The sequence below is a fragment of the Dermacentor silvarum genome, chromosome 3 (genome assembly GCF_013339745.2).
Source record: "Dermacentor silvarum isolate Dsil-2018 chromosome 3, BIME_Dsil_1.4, whole genome shotgun sequence".
Taxonomy (NCBI): domain Eukaryota; kingdom Metazoa; phylum Arthropoda; class Arachnida; order Ixodida; family Ixodidae; genus Dermacentor; species Dermacentor silvarum.
In genome coordinates, this window is record NC_051156.1 from 139,157,870 (window position 1) to 139,179,985 (window position 22,116).

The 22,116-nt window shown below is 45.9% G+C and overlaps 1 protein-coding gene across 1 annotated transcript in view; it reads right to left on the reverse strand.

Annotated features, from left to right (window-relative positions):
* Positions 1–22,116, reverse strand: part of LOC119445826 (chondroadherin-like protein) — a 128,684-nt gene that overhangs the window by 17,288 nt on the left and 89,280 nt on the right. Inside the window, exons 3-4 of the mRNA XM_037710119.2 lie at positions 19,929–20,272; positions 18,054–18,207 (exon numbers count right to left, since the gene is read on the reverse strand). Coding sequence (XP_037566047.1) covers positions 18,054–18,207; positions 19,929–20,218 — 444 coding nt within the window. The 5' untranslated portion in view covers positions 20,219–20,272. The remainder of the gene's footprint in view (positions 1–18,053; positions 18,208–19,928; positions 20,273–22,116) is intronic.

A 22,116-nucleotide genomic window follows, 5' to 3' on the forward strand; every position in this document is an offset into this window, starting at 1 on the left:
ACATTCTCTTTAATAGGTTACTCCAACGCAGAAACTTCGACAGCACCTTTAAACAGTCTCTAAAATTAGTTTTACATTATCAGTACCGTTAATCTTAGCTAACAATAAATTCGTAAATGTCAAGCGGGAAAGGACTAAGATTGCAGCTTCTCTCCCAAAAATTGCGGAAAATTTTTAAATGTGTTATTCGTGGTTTTTTTACCGAAATCCTGATCACATCCCATCGAGCTCCATATTCTTGTCTCACCCAGTTGTTGTCCCATCACTCAAGCTCATTGCCCCTCTCAACGCATCAGCCATATAAGAGCAAGGGAGAAAACCGAGCTTTTTTTCAGTTAAGGCTCCCTGCTTTTCGTTGCTTCATATTTTCCACGGCAATGAAAACTATTTGCTTAAAGGCTCTCTTAAAGCTCTCCCCTGTATGACATTTCCCCCATGTCCAATAGGTTCCAAAATATTTTCTTCGGACTATTTGTGCGGAAGAACAAGTTGAATCCACTAAAGTCGACAAGCATTTCAGACCGCGGAGCATGGCTGGGTTAGTCACTGCTCCCCCATTCTCCTGGAAAAATTATCCAAGCACTAGCCTGTGTGCGGATTTTCTAGCGGCCAAAATCAATGTGTTGACTAAAAAAGTGATCCGAGAAAATTTATAGGCAGTACGCAAATTGGGACATTGGAGGAGGGGGGAGGGGAGTGGTAAGTAAGAGAAAGGGAGAAACTAGATGGGAAAGGCAGGTACCTTAACGGGGCTTCTGTCTTGCTACCCTACACCGGGGGAGGGGTAAGGAAGGAAAAAAATATAGACAGAGTAGTGGAGAAAGAAAGCAAATGGTCGCGCAAAAAAAAAAAAAAATCAGTAGCCCCTCCCCTGTCGAGGAGATGGGGGTAAGCGAAGCTTGTCGTGTGTTTCTTCGGTGTTCCTCCGAACTAATTGCACTGACGAGTACCACGTTGTGCTTGAACCACAACCGGTCACACGCACTGCAGCTGGCTCCGAAGTTCTGGTTGAGAAACTAACGTTGAAATATGGCCGTCGCAACGGGAAAGTTGGCGCTAGCGTGGCCGAGGCGTGCACCGCTTTTGTCGGTTTCCTGGTGGGCTAGACGACGCTGACGTTTGGCCTTAACATCGCGCTCCTGCAACTCGGGGTCGGCGGCTCTTCGCTGAAGTTTGGCCTGGGCTTCGGAAGCCCTAACGCTAGAATGGGCACGTCGACGCCGAGCCCTCTCCTGAGCGCGTTCATTCTGGATGGATTTGCATTAAATTTCTTCAAAATTAAATCTGTCCGTTACGTAAGACAATGAATGGCTCACACAACCTTAAGCAATGGCTCATAGCCCCGTAAACACGGCCTCCCCATTGCTACGACAGAAGTGAAATTCTACGCTGGAATGATTAGCGGTAACGCAGCCAGCTGTGGAAGCAAACGACGACGATGAACGCGGGAGCAGTGGCACGAGCGTGTGCCGAGCGGGAGCCACCTGTGCAGCTCTGAGAGCAGCTGGTTTTAGGTGCGAAGCACCTTATGCTTGCTTGCTTCCTATACCATGGCGCGCCCGGGCTCTCGGCGTCTCTCGTCGTAATCATCGTCGTCGTAATAGTCGTCGTCGTCCACAGCTGGCTGCGTTGAAGCAAGCGGTTCGTGCTCTCGCTCGGCACGCGCTCGTGCCACTGCTCCAGCGTTCGTCGTCGTCGTCGTCTTCCACAGCTGGCTGCGTTGCCACTCATCATTCCAGCATAGAATTTCACTTCTCTTCTATCGTCGTAATGTGAAAAGGAATTATGCAGCGTTTGGTCAGCCAGCAACAAAGAACATTTTGTCCATCCAGTTTTAAATACCAAAGCATGCTTCTTCGGACAGTAACTTAAAGCATTTATTTTCTTTCTTTGTTTTTCATTTTCCACACTTTTTTGTCCTGTGTCATTAGCTCGCGCGAACCAGCACTCCCTCCGATAAATCACCAGGATCTGCGACCCTTAGGGTGAGTGACATGAATTGTAAGGAATCGGAAGAAGGAGGAGAGGAGGAGGAAATAACTTTATTGAGTCCTGAGGAACCCCTCCCCACCCACTCTTGGCTTAGTGGTCGGCAGGGGTCGCGGGCCGCACCCACGTTGGGACGGGAAGCCCGTAGAAATTACGTTTTACATAGCAACGCCCCTAGCCTGTTTTCCGATGTCCAGTAATTAACGGACATTAATGTGCGCTCAGCCGCTCGTCTCTTTGTTAAGACCGAACGTGTGCATCGATAATTTGAACCCACACGAATGTAAGCGCATAAATGCACGTGTTATCGCTTTGCGCACCCTCGCGTTGTGGGCGCTCACACGGGAACACTTTTACACAGGCACGCGGACGCCGTTTTAGTGAATCAAAGTTTAGGGTCATCGTGTATGAGCCCCATTTCCTGGAAAGGTTTCTCTATTGTCTCCTTTCAGGTGATTGATCATGTCATTTCTCTTCATTTTTCGTCCCGGAATCCTGCAAACGTTGCCGCCGCTCTTTGCTCCCTATTGTGTTCTAGAAGCTCCAAATTGAAAATTTATATCTCCATCTATCTTCAATTGAATTGCCGGCAATTTTGTGACAAGGGCCACTATTACGCCGTTCCGTTTGAGCTCCGCATAGTGTGTTTGAAACCACGTTGTACAATTTGTGGCTCGGGGTCGCATTTACTATAGCTCCCTTACCTTCCTCACTGGTATAGCCGACAGCCACGCGTGCGACACATTCATATGTGGGGAGACACTCGCAAATTTCTTGCATCCGCCCACGCCATAGCGTCAAAAAAGCGAGCGATGTGCGCAGACCTTGGTAGATTGGAGAATCGTCCACTATCAAAACAGAAAGTTCTAGGCGAATGCTCCCATAGGAACTCCCACGAAGATCGACATATTCGCAGCGCCCCTTAAGTTCCAAAGCTCTAGTGGTCTGCAAAACAGGCTTGAGAACACTGCCTGCTACTATTGGATCGTGCACGCCGTTTATTTCTTTTGTGCTCCCCTCTCTTTCAATCACCTTACCCCTTCGCCTGTGGAGGGTAGCCAAGCATAACTATATACGTCTGGTTAACCTCTCTGTCATGCTAGTTTCTCTATCTTTCTCTCTCTTTCTCTTGTTTCCCGCATCCCAGACCCATCTTTCACGCTTTCGGTGGGATCCAAGAGTTATCAACCACAAAGATACAGAAGCTGCTGGCGTGATAATGTTGCATTACCATGCGAGTGAGATATCTGTAATCAATAGTGCGTCATCAGTAGCAGCGCACGGTAATGCATCAATTGTAGTATCTCTGTGCCAAGATGCATTATGTGCGAAGATGCATAAAAAAAAACGAAAAAAAACGAAGGCGTTGCTTAAATTTGTATCTTTTATAAGTTTGCTTGCTTTTATTCCCTGTTTATTATCGTCGATATTAGGTATGTTGAGAGCCCTACTGCCCAACTACAGACACGTTGTGATTCGAAATTGCTACTGCGGGGTCAAAGATCATGATAATCGAGCGTATGGTTGACAAATAAGCTTATAGAGTTCGCTAACAGTGTCTTACACTGACGTTATTCGTGCTAGTGCCACAGCAATATCCCTTATCTACTTTTTTGCGGCTTCGTAATTGTCTTAATCTATCTTTATTTTCCTCCTTCATCCAATGGCGCCTGTGCTGAGATGGGGCTACAGCGATAGTGTATCGTACTCCCCGTGACTGTGTACGTGACGTCGCTGTGCGTATATATTATCGCGCGCTCGCACATGTTTTGTTTAGGATGCCGTCTTTGCTTGTTTCGAAGACCGTTCTTGTTAAGTCCCAGTGTGTCAGAAACACTCTATCTTGCATCCTAATGTCAGTATCGTTAACGTATATATATGTACACTTCAGCTTAAGACACATTCGAAAGTGCTGCAATTACTCTTGTTCGAACCAGCATGGTGACCTCAAAATCATCATTCGGTCTGACTCTTTAGCCTACGACATTGCGCCTGTTCGCTGCCTTCGAGAACTTTATGTACACTACTGCTCTAATGAAGCACTGTTAGCTCCTCTATTCTTCGTCTAACACATAAAACAGTCTAGCATAACGTAAAGTAGTCTTCGTAACTCCGTGTATAAGGCTCCCTCTAGTTTCTTCAATATTGCTTTTCTATGTCTCTCATGACTGCACTTGTACGAAGAACCGTCTAGCAAATACCCCGCACCAAGTTTTACGCACGAACAATCGTAGAAGTCACATTTGGCGGCTTGAGTCGAAGCAACTAACACCATTCCCACACGCGCCAGACGTAGCTGTAAGAAGAAGAAACTGTAGGAATGATTGCCAATACCGTGCTTGCCATGCCCAGTGCCTCTCTCTAAGCCTTAGCGAAAAAATAAATGCACCAGAAAAGCAAGTTGGATAGCAGCGACTAATGAGGCCAAAGGAGACCGCACTGGAGTCGAGGGGATATTGCCTCGCTTAATACCTCGCATGCTTTCTTTCCCTCGTAACTTGCGCCTCGACGTCTGGCACACGCTTGTTATTGGCTGCCCTTCTAACATGTTTCGGCCCGTCTTATCTAACGCGAACGATGACCGTTTCTCGTTTTGTCTTCTTATCAGCTTTCTACCACAATCCTAAACTTATTACTGGTAGCCTGCACTGTTCATAGCTTGGTATCTTGCATCTAGTTTTCTTCCAGACAAGCACTGGGATGACGACGGGTGGGAAAAAAGCCTCAAGGACCTCCTCACTTGTTTCGGTTTTATCATTAATCATTATCTGATTGTGAGGGTGTGTGTGCGCTATAAGATCCACTCGCCGAACCGACTTCTATTACTTTCATTCACGGAGAACAAAAGACTTCTTTGCTTGGACGAGCCCATGGTTTCCAGCATGCTTCAGCGCGAACGTGCAGTATCTGTCGAAAATTAGGTCCGTATTTCTGGTACGAAGTTATCTCGCGCGGTCTGGAACGCCATACACATTGAATTTGGCTTCTGGGAAGCGGTGAAACGAAAATACACGCAGCACGGAAGAAGATGCGCGCAAACTTGCAAAAACGTAACAATAAAAATGATTTTGCGTGACAAGGTAACTCGCGAATTCTTGGTCGAGAATTCGGTGAGAAAATAATAAAATATTTGCGTCCTTGGTCATGAGTGTGTCATGAAAAGCATGACTGAATTCAGTGGTTCCACGCAGTTCAGTGGTTCCGAGCAAACAAAAAGTTGGCATTTCCTAGAAATACGGTCGCCCAGCGTCTACGTTGTACCAAGACCCGAGAGCTATTTCTTTGTCAAAGAAAAGAAGCCCTACACGTTCGCACGCCCGCGGAACGCGAGACAGGTGTAGACCACGTCAAGCTATAGAGCGAGAATATTTGACACGAGAGACCCAGCTTAGTGGCTGTCTACTATCTCTCTCTCAATTAGTCCCTACATTGCCCTCTATTTCTCTCCCTAAAAACAATAATAGATCGTAAAGAAACTATAGAGGTAAATGCAAAAGAACGCTACCCTTTCCCGTACGGTAATATATTTATTTCAACAGGTTGGAGCTCAGTACCAAAAAAAAACCAACGTTTTTTTTTTTCTTTTAGTTTATCAATCCAGTGAGTCTCGCGGTTTGATTTCTATGCCTAAACAAAATGGCGGTGAGACAAGGTGTAGACCACGCATGTTCTTCACAATGCATCGCCAAATGCGCTAGGGCGACCTTTGAGACTAGACAAGTGTTCCCGTCTCGTGTTAACGCATCTCGAATTTACGTCAAAGGAATCTGACGTTCATCGCGAGACTTAGCATCATCCTTACTTTCAAACTTATTTTTGTAGGTGGCTCACTTCGTAACTCACCTTCTTATATCATACGGAGTCACTGACACCCTAAAATTAGTCCTCCTTGACGCCAGCATCACAACGAGTGGGTACCCAGCATTTCTCAACCGATTGACTCAGCTCTAAAGCTCATCACAAGACTTAAGAAGGTGGCTGGGACTCTAAACTCAGAGTAACACGTTGGTTCATGTGGTCTATTTCATGTTAAAAACAATATGCCATTGAGGAGACGGCTCAAACCGCGCTCAGAGATAAACTAGACGCTACTTCTGCAGACATTGAAGGAGCACGGCTCAGCGCCGAGGTAAGCAAAAGAACGCTACCCATTTCCCGTACGGTAATATATTAATTTCAACAGGTTGGAGCTCAGTACTAAAAAAAAAAACAACCAACGTTTTGTTTTCTTTTTCTCTGTTCTTTTCTTAAGCCGCTCCAAATAGTAAGCACTAAAAGGTGGTAGTGTAACTGAAGACTTTCTTCCGCGCTCTATACGTTCCGTCGCCATTTAGTAAAGTCAGTCACCTGAGTTTTCAGGAGTTCACTACTCCTGTGCTAGAGTCCCCACAAATGTCTTCCCTTTTGGACGTTTCTTTCTTTTTTCTTTTTTTGTTGTGCTAGCACCTAGTGACATTATGTTACTCAATAAGCGCACCGGAAGTCCGCCTCAGGAAGCATGAAGTCGAGGGGTCTCCGAAAGCGTGAGAATAATAAAAACCCATCTAAAAGGAGGTAATGGTTCAAGTTAAGAGTTGTATAGCGCAGATATGATATAGGAGCATACGTTTATTTAAGAAAAGGGCCCATTAACCGTCAAGTCTTTCTCACCATTATGATGATTAACTATCATCATCAGCAATGGCTCGAGCTCGTCGTCTCCTTCCACAGCTGGCTCGTTAGTTGCGCCCGTCGGCCGGCCCAACCGCACGAACGCGCTCGTGCCACTGCTCACGTATTCGTTGTCGTCGTCTTCTTCTACAGCTGGCTCCGTTGCCGCTCATCATTCCAGCGTAGAATTTCACCTCTCTTCTGTCGTCGTAATGGGGAGGCCGCGTTTACGGGGGTATGAGCCGTTGCTTAAGGGCGCTGAGCCATTCATTGTTCGTGTCCTAACGCGTGCTCCGCCGGCGCATTAGGACACGTCGTCAGTTGCTCCTCTGGGTTTGGTAAGAGAAAGACGTGCGTTAACCTAAGGCCTAGGAGATAGCGCCATTAAAGACACCTCAAGGGAGCATTAATGGATGGATGGTAATTACTTTATTGAATTGTCCTGCGGTTTTGACGACCCGGGTAACCCTGGCTCAGGTCTCCCTCGATAGGACGTCGAGATCTTGTCTCAGCGCCGCTTCGCGGGCCTGCTGGACAGCCCAGAGTTGGTCGCCGAGGTCGGAGCTGCGCAGATCTGCGGCCCACCTCAGCGATAGGGTCTCGGAGTTTAATTCGTTTTTGTGTTGGGCGTTACATTCCCATATCATGTGTTTGAGTGTAGCTGTTTCCTGTTTGCATATCTTGCATGCGTCTTCTTTGTGTACTTCGGGGAATATCCGTTTGAGGTGAAACGGGTTCGGGAAGGTTTTTGTTTGTAGTTGACGTAGGGCCACTGCTTCTGCCCTGTTTAGGTCTTTGTGTGGTGGTGGGAATGCTCTTCTGGCTTGTTGGTACTTCTTTGTAATGGCGTTGTATGTGGTCAGTCTGTCTCGTTCGGTTCGGGGGTCTTCCCGAGAGGCCGGCCGGGTGCGGTCCGTCAGCTCTCGCGCTCTGCGGTGGGCTACCTCGTTAAGGTTCGGGGGTGCCTGGTCACCCGTGTTGACGTGGGCGGGGAACCATACGATACGACTCGGGTGGTCCTTGGGGGTGCGTATTCTCTTAACAATGTTAATGGCTATAGGGGAAATGCGTCCTTTGGCAAAGTTTCATTAAGAGCATTAAGGTCGCCTAATTTTTTTTTCACTTATTCCTCAATTGTCTCTATAGGAGAGCACAAGGTTCACTTCAGTGTGAAAAGGCTGAAGGTGGGGTCAATGCCCACAGGTTTCACAGAGCATCTCTAGAAAAATAAAACAATTGTACGCATTTCAAAAACTCAAAAAGGAAAAAAAATACAGTAAACAATATATAGACAATCGACAAAATATTAGACAACCGACAAATCTATGCCACACAACTGTTTTTCATCAATTAGCCGGTGAAATATCATGCCACCTTCTTGTGTGTGACGTCATTAGTGACCTCATTACTTTCGCTTTCTACTTCCGGGTTCCCAGGAATTTCGCCTAAGTCGTGTTCACGTGGCGGGTCTTTAAAGTCCACTATTCTGTGCTTTGGTGTGTGGTAATCAATGATTTCTAATTAATTCTGATTATTCCAGACACTTCAGTATCTCAACTTGTAACTAAACTTATGCTCTGATAGCATATCTATAACGAAACCCGTGAATTTTGTACTGTACTATTGTTTTTCTATTTCTTTCTGACTTATGTTGAATTTTGTCCCCGGTGGTCTCAGGATGTGAACCGGAACTTTTGCGCAAGAAACACGAGTGTCACTCGATGCTCTTGTCACTAAAAAACGGGAACGTTTGGCGTCAAAGATACGTAAGCTTCTTAGCCTCTGGTGAACTGATAACACAAAGCGGATGAACGGGCTCAACGCGCAAAAGAAAAGATGTGAGCAAAAATGCGAAAGAGGCGACAGAACTTCGTTGAATCTAAGAAACTCAGAAATGTGCAAAGACATATCCATCTCTTCGGGTGCTTGCATTTATTGCTTTTATTGGGCCACACAGGCGCACCAAAAAGACAGAGAAAGAGAGTCCTTTAATGAATCCTGGATAGCATACACTATGCCTGGCATGCTACTGTAGATTAGTATAATGAAAGGAGTGATGATAAGCCAAGTGGCACGTCACAGACACACAGCATACACAGAAAATACCACCATAGGCAAGGAAACACACTATCTCATTCAGTGTTGTGTCCCTCAGTAAGGTTAAAGGTGCCTCAGTTGGGCGAGACGCACAAGCAGCGTTAGTTCATGGGCCAAGTATGTATCTGACGATACTCAAGGCCTGACAGTCTTTGATGAATAGACAGTGCGTACATTAGGGCTGTTGTTTTAGAATTTCATAACCTGCGTGTGCAGTTTAAGTAGGCTATGCATTTCTGTATGTTGCAGCAGTGGCGATTATTATCCAATAAATTACGAATACAAACTATTTTAGTATCTGTGACATTTAGCCGAACGCAGTGCACCCAAAAAGGAGAGATACCAAAGGGTTAACATAAAAAAAATAAAAAAAAAAAAACCGGTGCAACAAAAGAAGAAGCCACACATTTAAGAGTTTAGATGTTCTACCGTTAACTCCCTCGATTAAATATAAAGTTCTGTTTGGTTCAGGTGTGATTTTAGTTATAAATACTTCAAAAGGGGGAGAACGCTCCATGTGAAAGACTACCCGCCGTGGTGGCTTAGGGGCTCTGGCGTCGCGCTGCTATATGAGCACGAGGTCGCGGGATCAAATCCCTTCCGCAGCGGCCTCATTTCATGGGAGCGAAATGCAGAAATGTCCATGTGCCGTGCATTGGGTGCATGTTACAGATCCCATAGTGGTGAAAAATTTACCGCAGTTCCAATCTACGGCGTGCCTCGTATGCAAAACGTGCTTTAACACGTAAAACCCGATAATATTATTTTTGTTTTTATCTGAAGGACCCGTATCTTTCTACGACTGAGCAGGATGATCATGCAATGCGAAGTATCAGTCAAAACAAGAACACCCTTCGTCTTGTTTGTCGATATTCTTGATATTCCTCGTAAGTTACGTATCAGTCAATCATACTGACGAAATTGCCGGCGCTTAAGTGGGCGCAAGAAGTAAGCAGCCTTCCGGTTTCTTACACCAGGAATATCGCATTGGAGCATTTATAGTAGCTTCTTGAAAACACTCTGCGCACGTGTGTTAGGTAATACGCCTTTATGGTTGTTTATTTCACGCACGCGCTTCGTTGTATCGTAAATTACGTGATGGTTCTTGGCAGATAGAGCAAGGGTTTTCGTGAACAAACTTAAATTGGAAGTTGGCGGGCGCCCTTTCACGTGTGTTCCTCGTTCCTGTGTTTTTCGCACTGTTGAATCCCCAATTGAAAAAGAGTTTTCGTTTTTTACAGGTAACGATTGTACGTATTTCTAGGCATTATTTGTCTTCCCTGCCAGCTACGAGCTTTTTTTTTTTTCGGTTTTTCCCCGTTTTTTTTTTTTTTCGTGATTCAGATCTTGTTCCACAAACTTTCATAGGCTGAAGAGCACAATATTTGCTGCGTGACAGTTTCATTTGTTACAGCATTCCGCTTCTCACCGTTACACACTCTTTGTCGAACATCGCATGCCTTCCGCATAATTAAATTAGGTGCTCTCGTGAATACCGCGTTGGGTAAACAATAAAACAAACAAAAATTGCGTAGCTTGCATCGGAGGCGCAATGCTAAAGAGACAGCAGAGCTGATGGGCACCTAGCTACATCTGGTTTTTGGGCTAGGCTAAGCACTACCAAGACATCCCCAGCATTTTCCGGAATTTATTGATTATTGGTCGATTATCGATTAGCTATCGGTTGGCTATCGCAAGGTTTTGACCTCTATTTGGGCTAGGCTAAGCACTACAAAGTCATCCCCAGCATTTTCCGGAATTTATTAATTATTGATAGATTATGGACTTGCTATTGATTGGCTATCGATTGGCTATCGCAAGGCTATATCGCAATTGGCCCACAATTTTTTTCCGACGCATCGCGGACTTACGGCCGTCTTAAACAGCCCCGCTGTTCAAAATAAAACAAACAAAAAAACATAGACGGCCCTGATCACTCCCCGTTGTGATCATGAAAAGCACTGTGAATGAACTTGCGTCGTGGAATTGTTCAAACCCGCCACAAAATGTAGCCCACACAAGAAACTTTCTTCGCCTTTTTATTTTTATGGCTCGGGAGGGGCAGCCATTCGTAAGCGCGGCACTTAACATAGATTTGAATGGCAAAGTTTTCCAGGCCTTTCGGTTGCGACAGCTCAGACAAAGGCAGCCAGCTCTCCGATGTTGCGCTTCCAAACGACCCACCAGCTACTTCAAGCCTACTCGACACGCGCACCAAGTAGAAGCTTTAGGTGTCCCATTCAACGCCGCAATATGAGAGCCAAGATCGATGATAGCCTCTTACCGTGAATGGACAGAGGAAGAAACGACATGAGAGTGCGCCTTTGAACTGCAGCTGCGAGGCACACGTTGGCTGCCTGCACTTTCCACCACTTTCCGCAACAGCCCGGAGCTGCTTGATGAATGCTCTGTGCGCGTCTCGGGGAAATATATTGCGCTACAAATAGGTATCGCACAGGACAAAATGATTACGCCTTCGGCTATACTATAAGTATACATAAAAACAGCAGCCTATCGCCAAAGGTCCCCATTGATGACCAAGGTGGATGTCCTCCCTGCTATGTGTTCTTAAGCGACTGGCCCGATATACCGAGGTCTGATACGAAGGAAGGGAATGACAAGGAACTAGCTTCATGTGCTATACTGTCGAGACAGCGAGTAGGGGGTCGCGGATCGCGCAGCTAGTGCTGCAGAAAAGCAAGAGCAAAATGAACGACGACTGCTTCATTTCGATGACCAACTGAGAAGAAGGCTGTTTGCGTGTTTGTCTAATGATTGGGTACAAGATATCTTCAGATGTACGAACATATGAAGGAGCACGCCAGGTCATCAGCCAGGCAAGAATATCCAGCTTTCGTTAAAGACAGCGTCTCTCTCAGAAGGAGACTGCGGAAACATTAAAAGCTTTGGCAGTAGGCTCAAGGCGATGGGCAGAAGGACTCGAAAGAGCCATTTTATGCTGTAATTGCGCATGTATTAGGCGAAACGTATTAGGCAGTGCCTTTCAATGTCCTATGGGCTGCCGCAGCTGGTGCCCCAACCAATGCATGCATGAGAAGGGTAAGTTGTAAGCTAGCGTCGAGGTTGCGTTTGCCGGACGAGGTCAGCGTATTCGAGTTGTTACCACATTTTCAAAACAACTTTAAGATATACGAGCACAGAAATTTCTTAAGGATGCTCTGAGAATCACTCGAAGGTCCATGTTGACTAGTGGAAGTATAAGGATGGAATTTTGAATTGCTAATTCACAGGTTAGGTTAGGCAAGGTTAGGTTAGGTTAGCTTAGATTAGGAGTGACCTCCGATAGGCGGTCACTCGAGAGCAAAAGTTCAGCTAGATGATTTGCTCTGTCATAACACGACCGTAGGTATCAGGACATGAATAAAGTTTTAGTTTTATTCACATTATTCATGATTTTATTCAAATTAATTTCAATGATGTAATATTGAAGTTATCATAAAAGAGGCAGGCACGTTACAAGAAAATGGCAAATGCATGCCACCTAAAGCGAAACAGCAGACATCGCCGTGGCTGCTTAGTGGCTATGGTGTTAGGCACGAGGTCGCGGGATCGAATCCCGGCCACGGCGGCCGCATTTCCGTCGGGGGCGAAATGCGAAAGCACCCGTGTACTTAGATTTGGGTGCACGTTAAAGAACCCTTGGGGGTCCAAGTTATTCCGGACTCCCCCACTATATATGCGGCGTGCCTGATAATCAGTTCGCGGTTTTGGCGCGTAAACTCCCATATTTAGATTAGAAACAGCAGATACTATCAGAATCCACTGCTCGGACGGTTGGCTGAAAAAAAAAACGTCATTACCAAAATTCTGCCGCTGAACTCATGTAGCGCTCCCACGATACAACAGAACGTCCAAAAAGTTGTAAATACCGACAAAACAGATCACCAAAAAGCTTTGTTCGCATATTTTTACAAGGACAGCGCTTACTTAGCGGCGAAGGCCGGTTCTTCTTGTACCGCGCCATCCAGGACATAATTCGTTCATGCTCGAACCATCGCAAGCTCACAACCGTTCACTACCCAGCGACTAATGAATTCACAGAGTACCTGAACCAAACTCTGGCCGATATGTGTCAATGTACGCTTCCACCGACCACCGAAACTGGAACTAAGACTATGCCTTATGTTACTCTTGTCTACAACTCATCTAGGCACGAGATCGCCGACTATTCATCATTTCCTTTTCTTTATGAAGGAGAACCTTCTCTGGTCCTCGATACTTACTTGTCGCCACTATAAGCCCATTCACAGCTTCCTATATACTTTCTGTGCCCGCGCAATCACTCCGGGAGCGCCATTCAACCTTCTTGCCTGACCTCCTCGTCGGTCGCCCGCTAAGGGCGCTGCTACCCCAGAATACTTCGCTAGCCGCCGTGTATAGCTAAAGGCGGGAAAAATTGTGTGTGCGCGTCTCCATTAGCCATTAGTCTCAAATCAAGACAATATTTATTTGCCTCGCCTACCGACAGTTTGCTGGTTTGCTGAGAGATCACCTTTCTGCAGCAGTCCACGGCTGGGAAAAAAAAAAAGCTTGTCTTCTGCCTTCGATTGACGCGGTGAGCTGTTGGAGGGTATTGAAGGACTGCGGCTGTGCTGACAATGTCGGTGCCGCATTGAGGACGTCTAGCCGCAATTCTAGTGTCATATTCTGTGATTAGGCTTCAAGACAGAAGCGGTCTGCTGTATCTGTCAGACGAACTCGTAGTTGTGCTGAACTCTTTGCACAAGTAGGTTGAAGTAGTGCTCGCTAAGCGAAGAAATTTTAAGCAGCCGCTGAGGGAGACTGCCGTGAATGCTGCTCAAGTGATGCGAGAGCGTGAACTATTGATGTGTTCAGTGCCTGATAATCACGATAAACTGTTTGATATCATGCTGACAAAGTTCTTCCGCCCTCTATTCACTGATTTCGCGCTGAAGATAACGGACAAGGTGGTGTCGCTACGACACCACCTTGTCCAGGTTACAGGTGGTAACAGGTGGTAACCAAGTTACAGATGGTAACTTGGTGGTGTCGCTATGAGGTAAGTCTCAGCGCGCCACCACGGAGATTTTTCAGCGCACCGCGGGTACACTGTACCGCGGGCGCCGTGCGCTCGGGCTCACTCACGTGGTCACGCATAGAGAACCGCACAGACCAATCAGAGCACGCGGTTGTCCGAGCGTCTGAATGGCGAGAGGGCTCGTCGCGGCAGTCCGCGGTGTCAGCGATGTATACGCTAAGCAGCAGCATGAACTCCGAGGTAACATGAATGCGCCGTTGCAATCTACGAGTCCACGTGCAGCAGAATCAGCTACGCGCAATCGGCCAGGACTAGGCGGGAGTACGCGCTCGCGCTCAGTCTGGCCGTGCTACGTGGTGCGTACTGGCTTTGTCCTGCACCATCGACCAATGGATTGACCTACAAATCCAGATTGCGCATTTCGAAGCGCTATTAATAACAAGTGTACTTGTGTTGCGGGCTTACCCCGGAGCGCATGCCGAAGAACCGCGCAATAGGCATTAGGTCACCGGCGAGTGGCAGTGACAATGTTCTTGTTTTTTTTCAGTTTCATACTGAAAAAAAACGACTGTACTTGTGAGCTTTTCTTGACGCTTCCGCTCATATTTCAAACGTCAAGTTTTGCGCGGAGGCGTCTCTATATCTACGCTATATACGCGGCCCAAAATATTGTTGCAGGTGCCTTTTAAGCGGTACGTCATGGCCACGTGTCTTTTGTCACGACACGCACCGGGCCAGCGCTCTCACTCCGTAGGGTTGTGTCACGAGACAGCAGAGGAACTTGTGCTGTCGGTCGGACAACGACGACAGCGACTAAGTGACCTCTAGAGCGTCTAGAGCATTGCTTCCGTTACGGCTGCTTATGGTTGCTGTAACCTTGCCGATAACAGTAAATATACGCTTTACCCCCGTAAAAAAAAGAGAAAATGAATAAACGAAAAGCGCTTTTACTTGCGACAGCAGGAATAAAAAATAAATAAACGAAACAGGAATGCATAAGCCCCAAAGAAGCAGGGCGAACAAGTAATTTACTATGACAATAGGTTTAGCTGGTGATTTATTGTAGCGCTTCACGTTTATAGACAGATTTTTTACAAAGCGCCCCTTACAAAGGATTAGCGGGAGGAGCGCGCAGTCGAAAGATGAAAACTTAAGTTATTCAATAGAAGGGAGCAGCGAGCGTCAGCACACCGGGAATAAGCCGTTTTAACAAGGAGGGCGGGTATCTTGAATTTGATTTGCTTTTCGGTTTTTTTTTCTCTTTTCGTTCCTTCGCTTTCGGTCATCGTTTGCTTCGGCTCAGTCTCAACATGGGCTAACCTACGTTTTATTCATCAATATTTATGCAATGCTTTATCCCTAAAGCCTTGGTTCCTACCCAGGCTTTAGTTCACACTAGTACTGGTATCTAGTAGTAGGATCTAGTATCTACTAGTACTCTAGTACTACTAGTACACTAGTACTAGTATCTTTATAACATACTAGTACGTGCGAACTTAAAGTAGGCAAGCGCTGCATGAGATTCTCCTCATCATAAACTAATTAGTTCATTAGAATTTGTTCAGGATAAATTCAGTTGATTTCAATATCCGTGGATATAACATAACGGCGAGTATTTCTTCCATGAAAACAAACCTGGAGCTCACGCCACTGTATCGTCACAAAAGTTCGCGTTAAACGTTTTTCCCCATCATTTCCGCCTCGCTGATCCACTCAGTTGAGTCACCTTCCTGAAGCGGTTGTAGTTACCAATGTCAATAAACAATTACGAGCCCCTTTAGCTAATATTGTGTAATGAGGTGCATTTATACTTTACATTTGTAACGAATTCCACTCATCTATATACCAGCGAGGAACAACGGCGAATAACTCAACATCTTTCGGTTTGTAAGTGACAGAGATGTTTGTTTAGAGTGAAATGTTTGTTTAGCAGTGCTGGGTACGAATCGCCACAAATGATTCAGGGGTTAACCGAGAAAGTCTAAGAGTAATGTTGACGATTAAAAATTAAAAAATTAAACTATGGAGTTTTACGTGCCAAAACCAGTTCTGATTATGAGGCACGGCGTAGTGGGAGACTCCGGAAATTTGGACCACCTAGGGTTCTTTAACGTGCACCTAAATCTTAAGTACACGGGTGTTTTCGCATTTCGCCCCCATCGAAATGCGGCCGCCGTGGCCAGGATTCGATCCCGCGACCTCGTGCTCAGCAGCCCAACACCATAGCCACTCAGCAACCACGGCGGGTAATGTTGAGGATTAATATGCAGGCGGTAAAGGTAACTCGATAGCCTGGCAAGAAAACAAGAATTCGTAATCGGCAGTCAGCCTTTAGAATATGTGCAGGAGTACGTTTATCTAAGTCGATTACCCAAAGGGGATCCTGATCACGAGAACAAAATTTACAGCAGAATAAAAATGGGTTGCAGTGCATATGTTTGGCATTACCAAATCATGGCCTGGAGCTTACCGCTATCATTGAAAAGTGTACAATCAATACATTCTACCGGTACTAACATACTGTGGAGAAATTTTGAGGTTAACAAGAAGCATGAGAACATGTTAAGGAGTGTGCAACTGGCGATGGAACGAAACATTTTTGGTGCAACTCTGAAGAGACAGGAAGAGAGTGGTGTGAATCCGAGAGCAAACGGGGTAACTGACATTCCAGTTGATATTAAGAGGGAAAAATGGAGCTGGACAAGACATGTAATGCGCTGGACAGATAGCCGGTAGTCCAATAGAGTTACAGAATGGGTTTCAAAGGACACTAGAAAATTAGGTGGTGTGATGAAATTAGGAAACTCGCCGGCACAAATTGGAATTAGCTTGCGCAATACTGGGATAATTGGATATCAGTGGGAGAGGCCTTCGCCCTGCAGTAGACATAAAGATAGGCTGGTGATGCAGACGACGATATATCATGCATTTTTATAAAAACTTCGTTGGAATGGTGTGAAGCACTAGCTAGAATTGTATGCTGGGAAACTTCGGTTCCTCATTATGTGAATTAAAGCAATTATGTTGATATATTTTGCTGGAAGCACTCCCCTTTACATTGTTTTTGGCCCTGACGGTGTAATAAATAAGTAACGGCCATTCGTGATAGCTCGTTTGTTCAGTGTGTCTCTGTTGACCTGTTGTTGTCTGTGATGTTTATCATTCAAGCATGCATTGTGAATGACTGCTTTATGAAGAATTAAGGCTTGCATTGGGTCTCGTTGGAATAGCATTATCGGGAAATAGCGTTGCAAAGGTTTTCGAGACACACAATATGAGCACGAACCGCGATTTCACGTTGATATTCGCGTTTTCATTGTGTGTCTCGAAAGCATTCGCAGTGCTGTTCTCCAATGTATGAAAAACGCGGGTTGTGGCAGCCGCAGCTGTGGTGGGCACTAAATGCCTAATATTTTACTTTATTACAGAGAGTTCTCATACAAATAATGCAGTATATACGAGGTGCATACATACAATGACTCCAAAATGAAATAATCCCGCGAGACCACTGCATAGTGAACACTGCATTGAGTGAACGTACTCTACTACGGAATACGCGAAACTAAAGCAAAAACAGAGTTGAATAAAGAACAAGCGGATTCCCCCCTCCCCTGCCCCCATATCACAAAACAGAAAGCGATAAACCAAGAAAGAAATAAACAGCACAACAGGAGTCACCATCCTAATGTGTTTACCTAGTGCGTTAGTGAAACGTGCTTGTTTTTGTTCTTTGTTTTACATATACTATAGAATGACAAAGCCTGAGCATGGTCAAAATGCGAGCGCGATCCTTTCTCGCCTGTGTACAGTGGAAATATAGAAAAGCGTCCAAAAGTATGCAAAGTAGACACAGAAATACCTCCTGTACCACGACCCAGCCCTATGGCAGACTTGTGGAAAATGCATGAATTCTAGGAAGAGACTGTGAAGGAAGTGTCTATTAGCAACTGACTGTGTGCCTTTCAGGTTAGTAGACTGGTACAACAAATTTTCATATAGAACATATCACCTCGAACACGGCGGTCATGAGAACACCGCGAAACGTTTTTCAATATTCGAGGCCAGTTTGTTATTTTTATCAGGTGTCTCCCACAAAATTGGTAATTTTTATCAGGGATCTCCCACAGAATTAGAACACGACCATTGGTGGTTCTTTTACTGCGGGATTTATTTATGAAACCTGATAATTAGGGGACCAAAATGATAACAAAGGTTCAATACGTTTTCTATTGTTTGCACCTCCCGGTCAACAGACGCACACACTTCAACACTGAAAGTATATATCGAGTTCACTGACCTCTTCTAATGCATTCTGGGAAAGGTCCAACGACTCGAGACGGTCACCCACACCGCGGAAGGCGTCCAGATGAATCTCGGACACGTTGCTGTGATGAACAAGCAGATGCGATATCTCCAGGCCATCTAGCAAACCAGGCGGGAACCGCTCTAGCCTGAAGTTGGAAAGAATTGAATGGCAATAAAGTCAGTGGAATAGGGGAACACAAAACGTGTCGTGCAACCGTGTAGAAATCGTCACAGCAGCAGTAAACTGCGCATATTCAATTGAAAGTTTTGAAAAGTCACCATATTATGCACATTGATTTGGGTCGAAAAACAGTTTCCGCTCATGTCTCTTTTTTTATGTTCTCCCTTTTAGTGTTCTTTTGCTTGGTCTTGGGCACGATTTTTGGAGAGCGGGCTCTTGAGTAGCCAAACTTTCCATATTGTTGCAGCTAATAAATAGCAAAAAGCAAAATACGTTTGAACGTCACTCACACGCCACTGAGCGCAGCAGGCTTTCACATTCTGCTTATGACATTCTTTTTTTATGTACGCCTACGAAGAGATTGTACAGATATGCGATATATTTTGTTTTAATTTTCTTCTTAGATAACCACTTTAGAGTCAAAGATATGTTAGTCATAGAATATGGTGCAAGCTCAATTTCTCCTGCCTGCATCACTTCTATTGCACGAAGCTTACGTTGCTCAAAAATGCGTCGAAAGGCTTACTAGCTATTGGAAGAGCAGCGCAAATTTGCATACACATACTGAGAAGTGATAGGGGAAATTGCCATCCACCCGACTTATAGTACGAAGACACAAAGCAAAACCATACAGGTTTCTCATAAAGTCTTCGCAGTCGAAAAAAATGTCGTCCTTGTTCGGGATTCGAACCAGGGGCTAACGCCATTCTGGGGTTCTCGCTCTACCATCTGAGCTAATCATGAGGATAGCAGATCACAGATAGAGGGCGAATAATTCGAAAAACCGAAGCACTGGGATATTGAATGTGGCAAATATTTTCTACAGAAGCCCGAAATGTGGAGGAAAGTCCCGGACAGGGACGAATTTTTATTTTCTATTTCATGATGATGGTGGTGGTGGTGGTGGTGGTCGGTTGACTTGCCTCTACCTTGCGGCCCTTGCGCAGAATTTATTTGCCATAATCAGTATCTTATGTACTTCAAGTCGTCTATTAGTCGGTGGTGTCTCTGCGATCTCCTGGTTAGCTCAGATGGTATATCAAACGCCCGGGAAAGGCGTTGGTGCCGGTTTGAAATCCCGGACAGGAATTTCTTTTTCTTGATATGCAAAGCTTTCTTCCTCACAAACCCGTAGAGGTTTTCTTTTTAGCTTCATGCTACAAGTCGGATGAATGAAAATTTTCCCGTTGATCAACATTTTTGCACCTTGTGGGCTTTCGCATACCTGATTTGTCATATGCAGAGTGGTATGTATGTATGTATGTATGTATGTATGTATGTATGTATGTATGTATGTATGTATGTATGTATGTATGTATGTATGTATGTATGTATGTATGTATGTATGTATGTATGTATGTGTGTGTGTATGTATGTATGTATGTATGTATGTATGTATGTATGTATGTATGTATGTATGTATGTAAATTCTCATAGCTACATTTTACAGCAACCTAGCGCGACAAGAAATATTCCTAGGCTTGTCGGAGCATAAGCGCAAACTTGAGACAGGGACAGAGAAGGCAAGCCGCACAAGCGCACAACGTTCACTATTGTTCCGACGTTGTGTGTACCAACAAAACCAAGCTGTTCTTGCAATCTGAGGTTTCCTAATGCACCTCGGTTTAAGAAGCCAAAACACCACCCAATCTGTGGAGACGTGCGGGATGAACGGCCGATGCTCACCCGACTTCCCTAATTTTCAAATACAGAACGGGATGTTGCGCGTCCGCGACGGCGGCCAGCGACGCCCTCAGCCGGTCCGCACGCTCGACTCGCTCGCAGATGACGTCGAGGCCCTTGGTCTTGTCCGAGCACTGGCACGAGGGCCCGATGAGCTGCCGGGAGGGACACGCCCGGTGGAACCACTGCGCCATCGCCCCAGCCACTGCCGACGAGAGCACCAGCAGCAGCTGGAGCAGCCCCGCCACCAGGGCTGCCGGGCACCTCCGCCATCGAACCACCACAACGCGCATCGTCCTCGCGCTGTTTCAGCAGACGCCGAGGCCCGGCTGTGGCGGGGACTGCGCCTGCAGCGAGTGTGCGAAAAGAAAACGCTACGGCTTCGATTCAATTGCATGGAATTCCTTTCTGTTTATCTACCACAAGATATCCTGGTCACACTCATTGGCTAAACTAGCAAACGCGCATTGCGAACTGAGCTGACTGTGCTCTCAACGTGGAACTTGTCGCATTTACCACTGGGTGCTACGTGTCCATACTGCTCCGTCCCAGTGATGGAGACAGATGCGTACCATCTATTATGGACATGCCCAGACATGTCGCGCCTCCTACTGCAAGCCGGCCTCCGCTACAGTGTCACAACCACCTATGACCACTGGTTACTCGATAAGAGATTGCACAGAACAATGCTTCAATTCACGCAGAGCACAGGCCTCACAGCACACATATAATACACATATACACTTCAGGAATTATGCCTGAAGGGCAAGTCTTTATCGCAATAAAAAAGGGGAAAAAATTGAACATAAGCAAAGAAAGAGGTACAACAACTACAGCACTACTTCCAAGTGGCGTTTATTTTTTCAGGCGTAGTGATGTCAGGTGACCGCAGTAGATTATAGATCAGAATCTGTTATTATCTCACACCTGCTTAGAGCTAGCGCACGTATTGTCGATGCCACTTGACAGCTGCTCACGCAGCGCACGCTGGGACATAGAGTTTCCCACTAAAATTACTGGAGGGAACCCTGACGCTGCGATCCTGCGGTTACCATGGGAATGATGTTAAGTAGATCGATTTGTCTCATCTTCATGCTAGTGGCTTGAGACTCTCGTGTGGCTTTGCTTACTACGCTTTATCTGACTTGATTAGTCCAATTCAAAGCAGTCCTATTTTTTTCTAAGCGCTGAACTCAATAAGACTCTGCGCATATGCATAATCGTGGCACATTATGACGTTTATAACGTAGTAGTTCGTTGAACATCATCAATTTGGAAAGTCGTGAATCTCTCAGAAGCCATGAGGACGAAATTATTACCATCATTATTAACCATTATTGTATTAACCATCATTCCTGCGCAGGACGAACCACCCCGCTTGCAAGGTCACATAGACACTGGCAGCCAGAGTTCCCTCTAGTAGTTTTTTTAGGAAGCTATATGGCGGCGGGCTGCCATATTGATGACTGGGCAAGACAAAGCGGTGGCAAGCTGACACTGGCGGCAACCATGGGACAAAGACAGGCTGTGTTATCGCGATTGCCTTTTTGTTGTTTCCGCCAGTTCCCGCAGTCCCAGGCAAAAGACAGCTGCCATCTAGGAGCACTGCAGATTCTAGTCTATAAAAGCAGCGGAAATTCAGTCTGAAGAAAAGACTGCATCAGCACTTACTCCTCTTCCTTATCGAATAACAACTATGGTGCTTTGCATGCATGCATCGACAATGCTGACGAAAACATTATGTGCTGTGTCTGCATAATATTGTCACGTACGAGTTTGTACCGCTGTGGACAAAATGACGTTGGTTGGGGAAGAAGAGGCTGAAGTGTCTCGGAGCTCGGTAGATGGTGTCACCCTGGCCACAGAGCTACAACCCTCTGTATATATTGTAAATACATATATTTTCTCCCCGTAACATTTTGGTGGAAGTGCGGGGTAATCTCGCCACAAGCCGGCCCTGGATCTTCGCAGCGGGCGTCACATCGGTTCCGCTGTTATGGCTACTGACGCTGCCTCCGACGCTGACGCTGCCTCCGCCGCTCAGACACCGGCGGAAGTGGTACTAACCCAGCTACGTCACCCGGGAATCTTCACTGGCACTGGCAAGGTCGACGTCGAAGACTGGCTGACGTCGTATGAGCGCGTCGGTAAGCACAACAAGTGGAATGCCACACATTTGCTGGCCAACCTG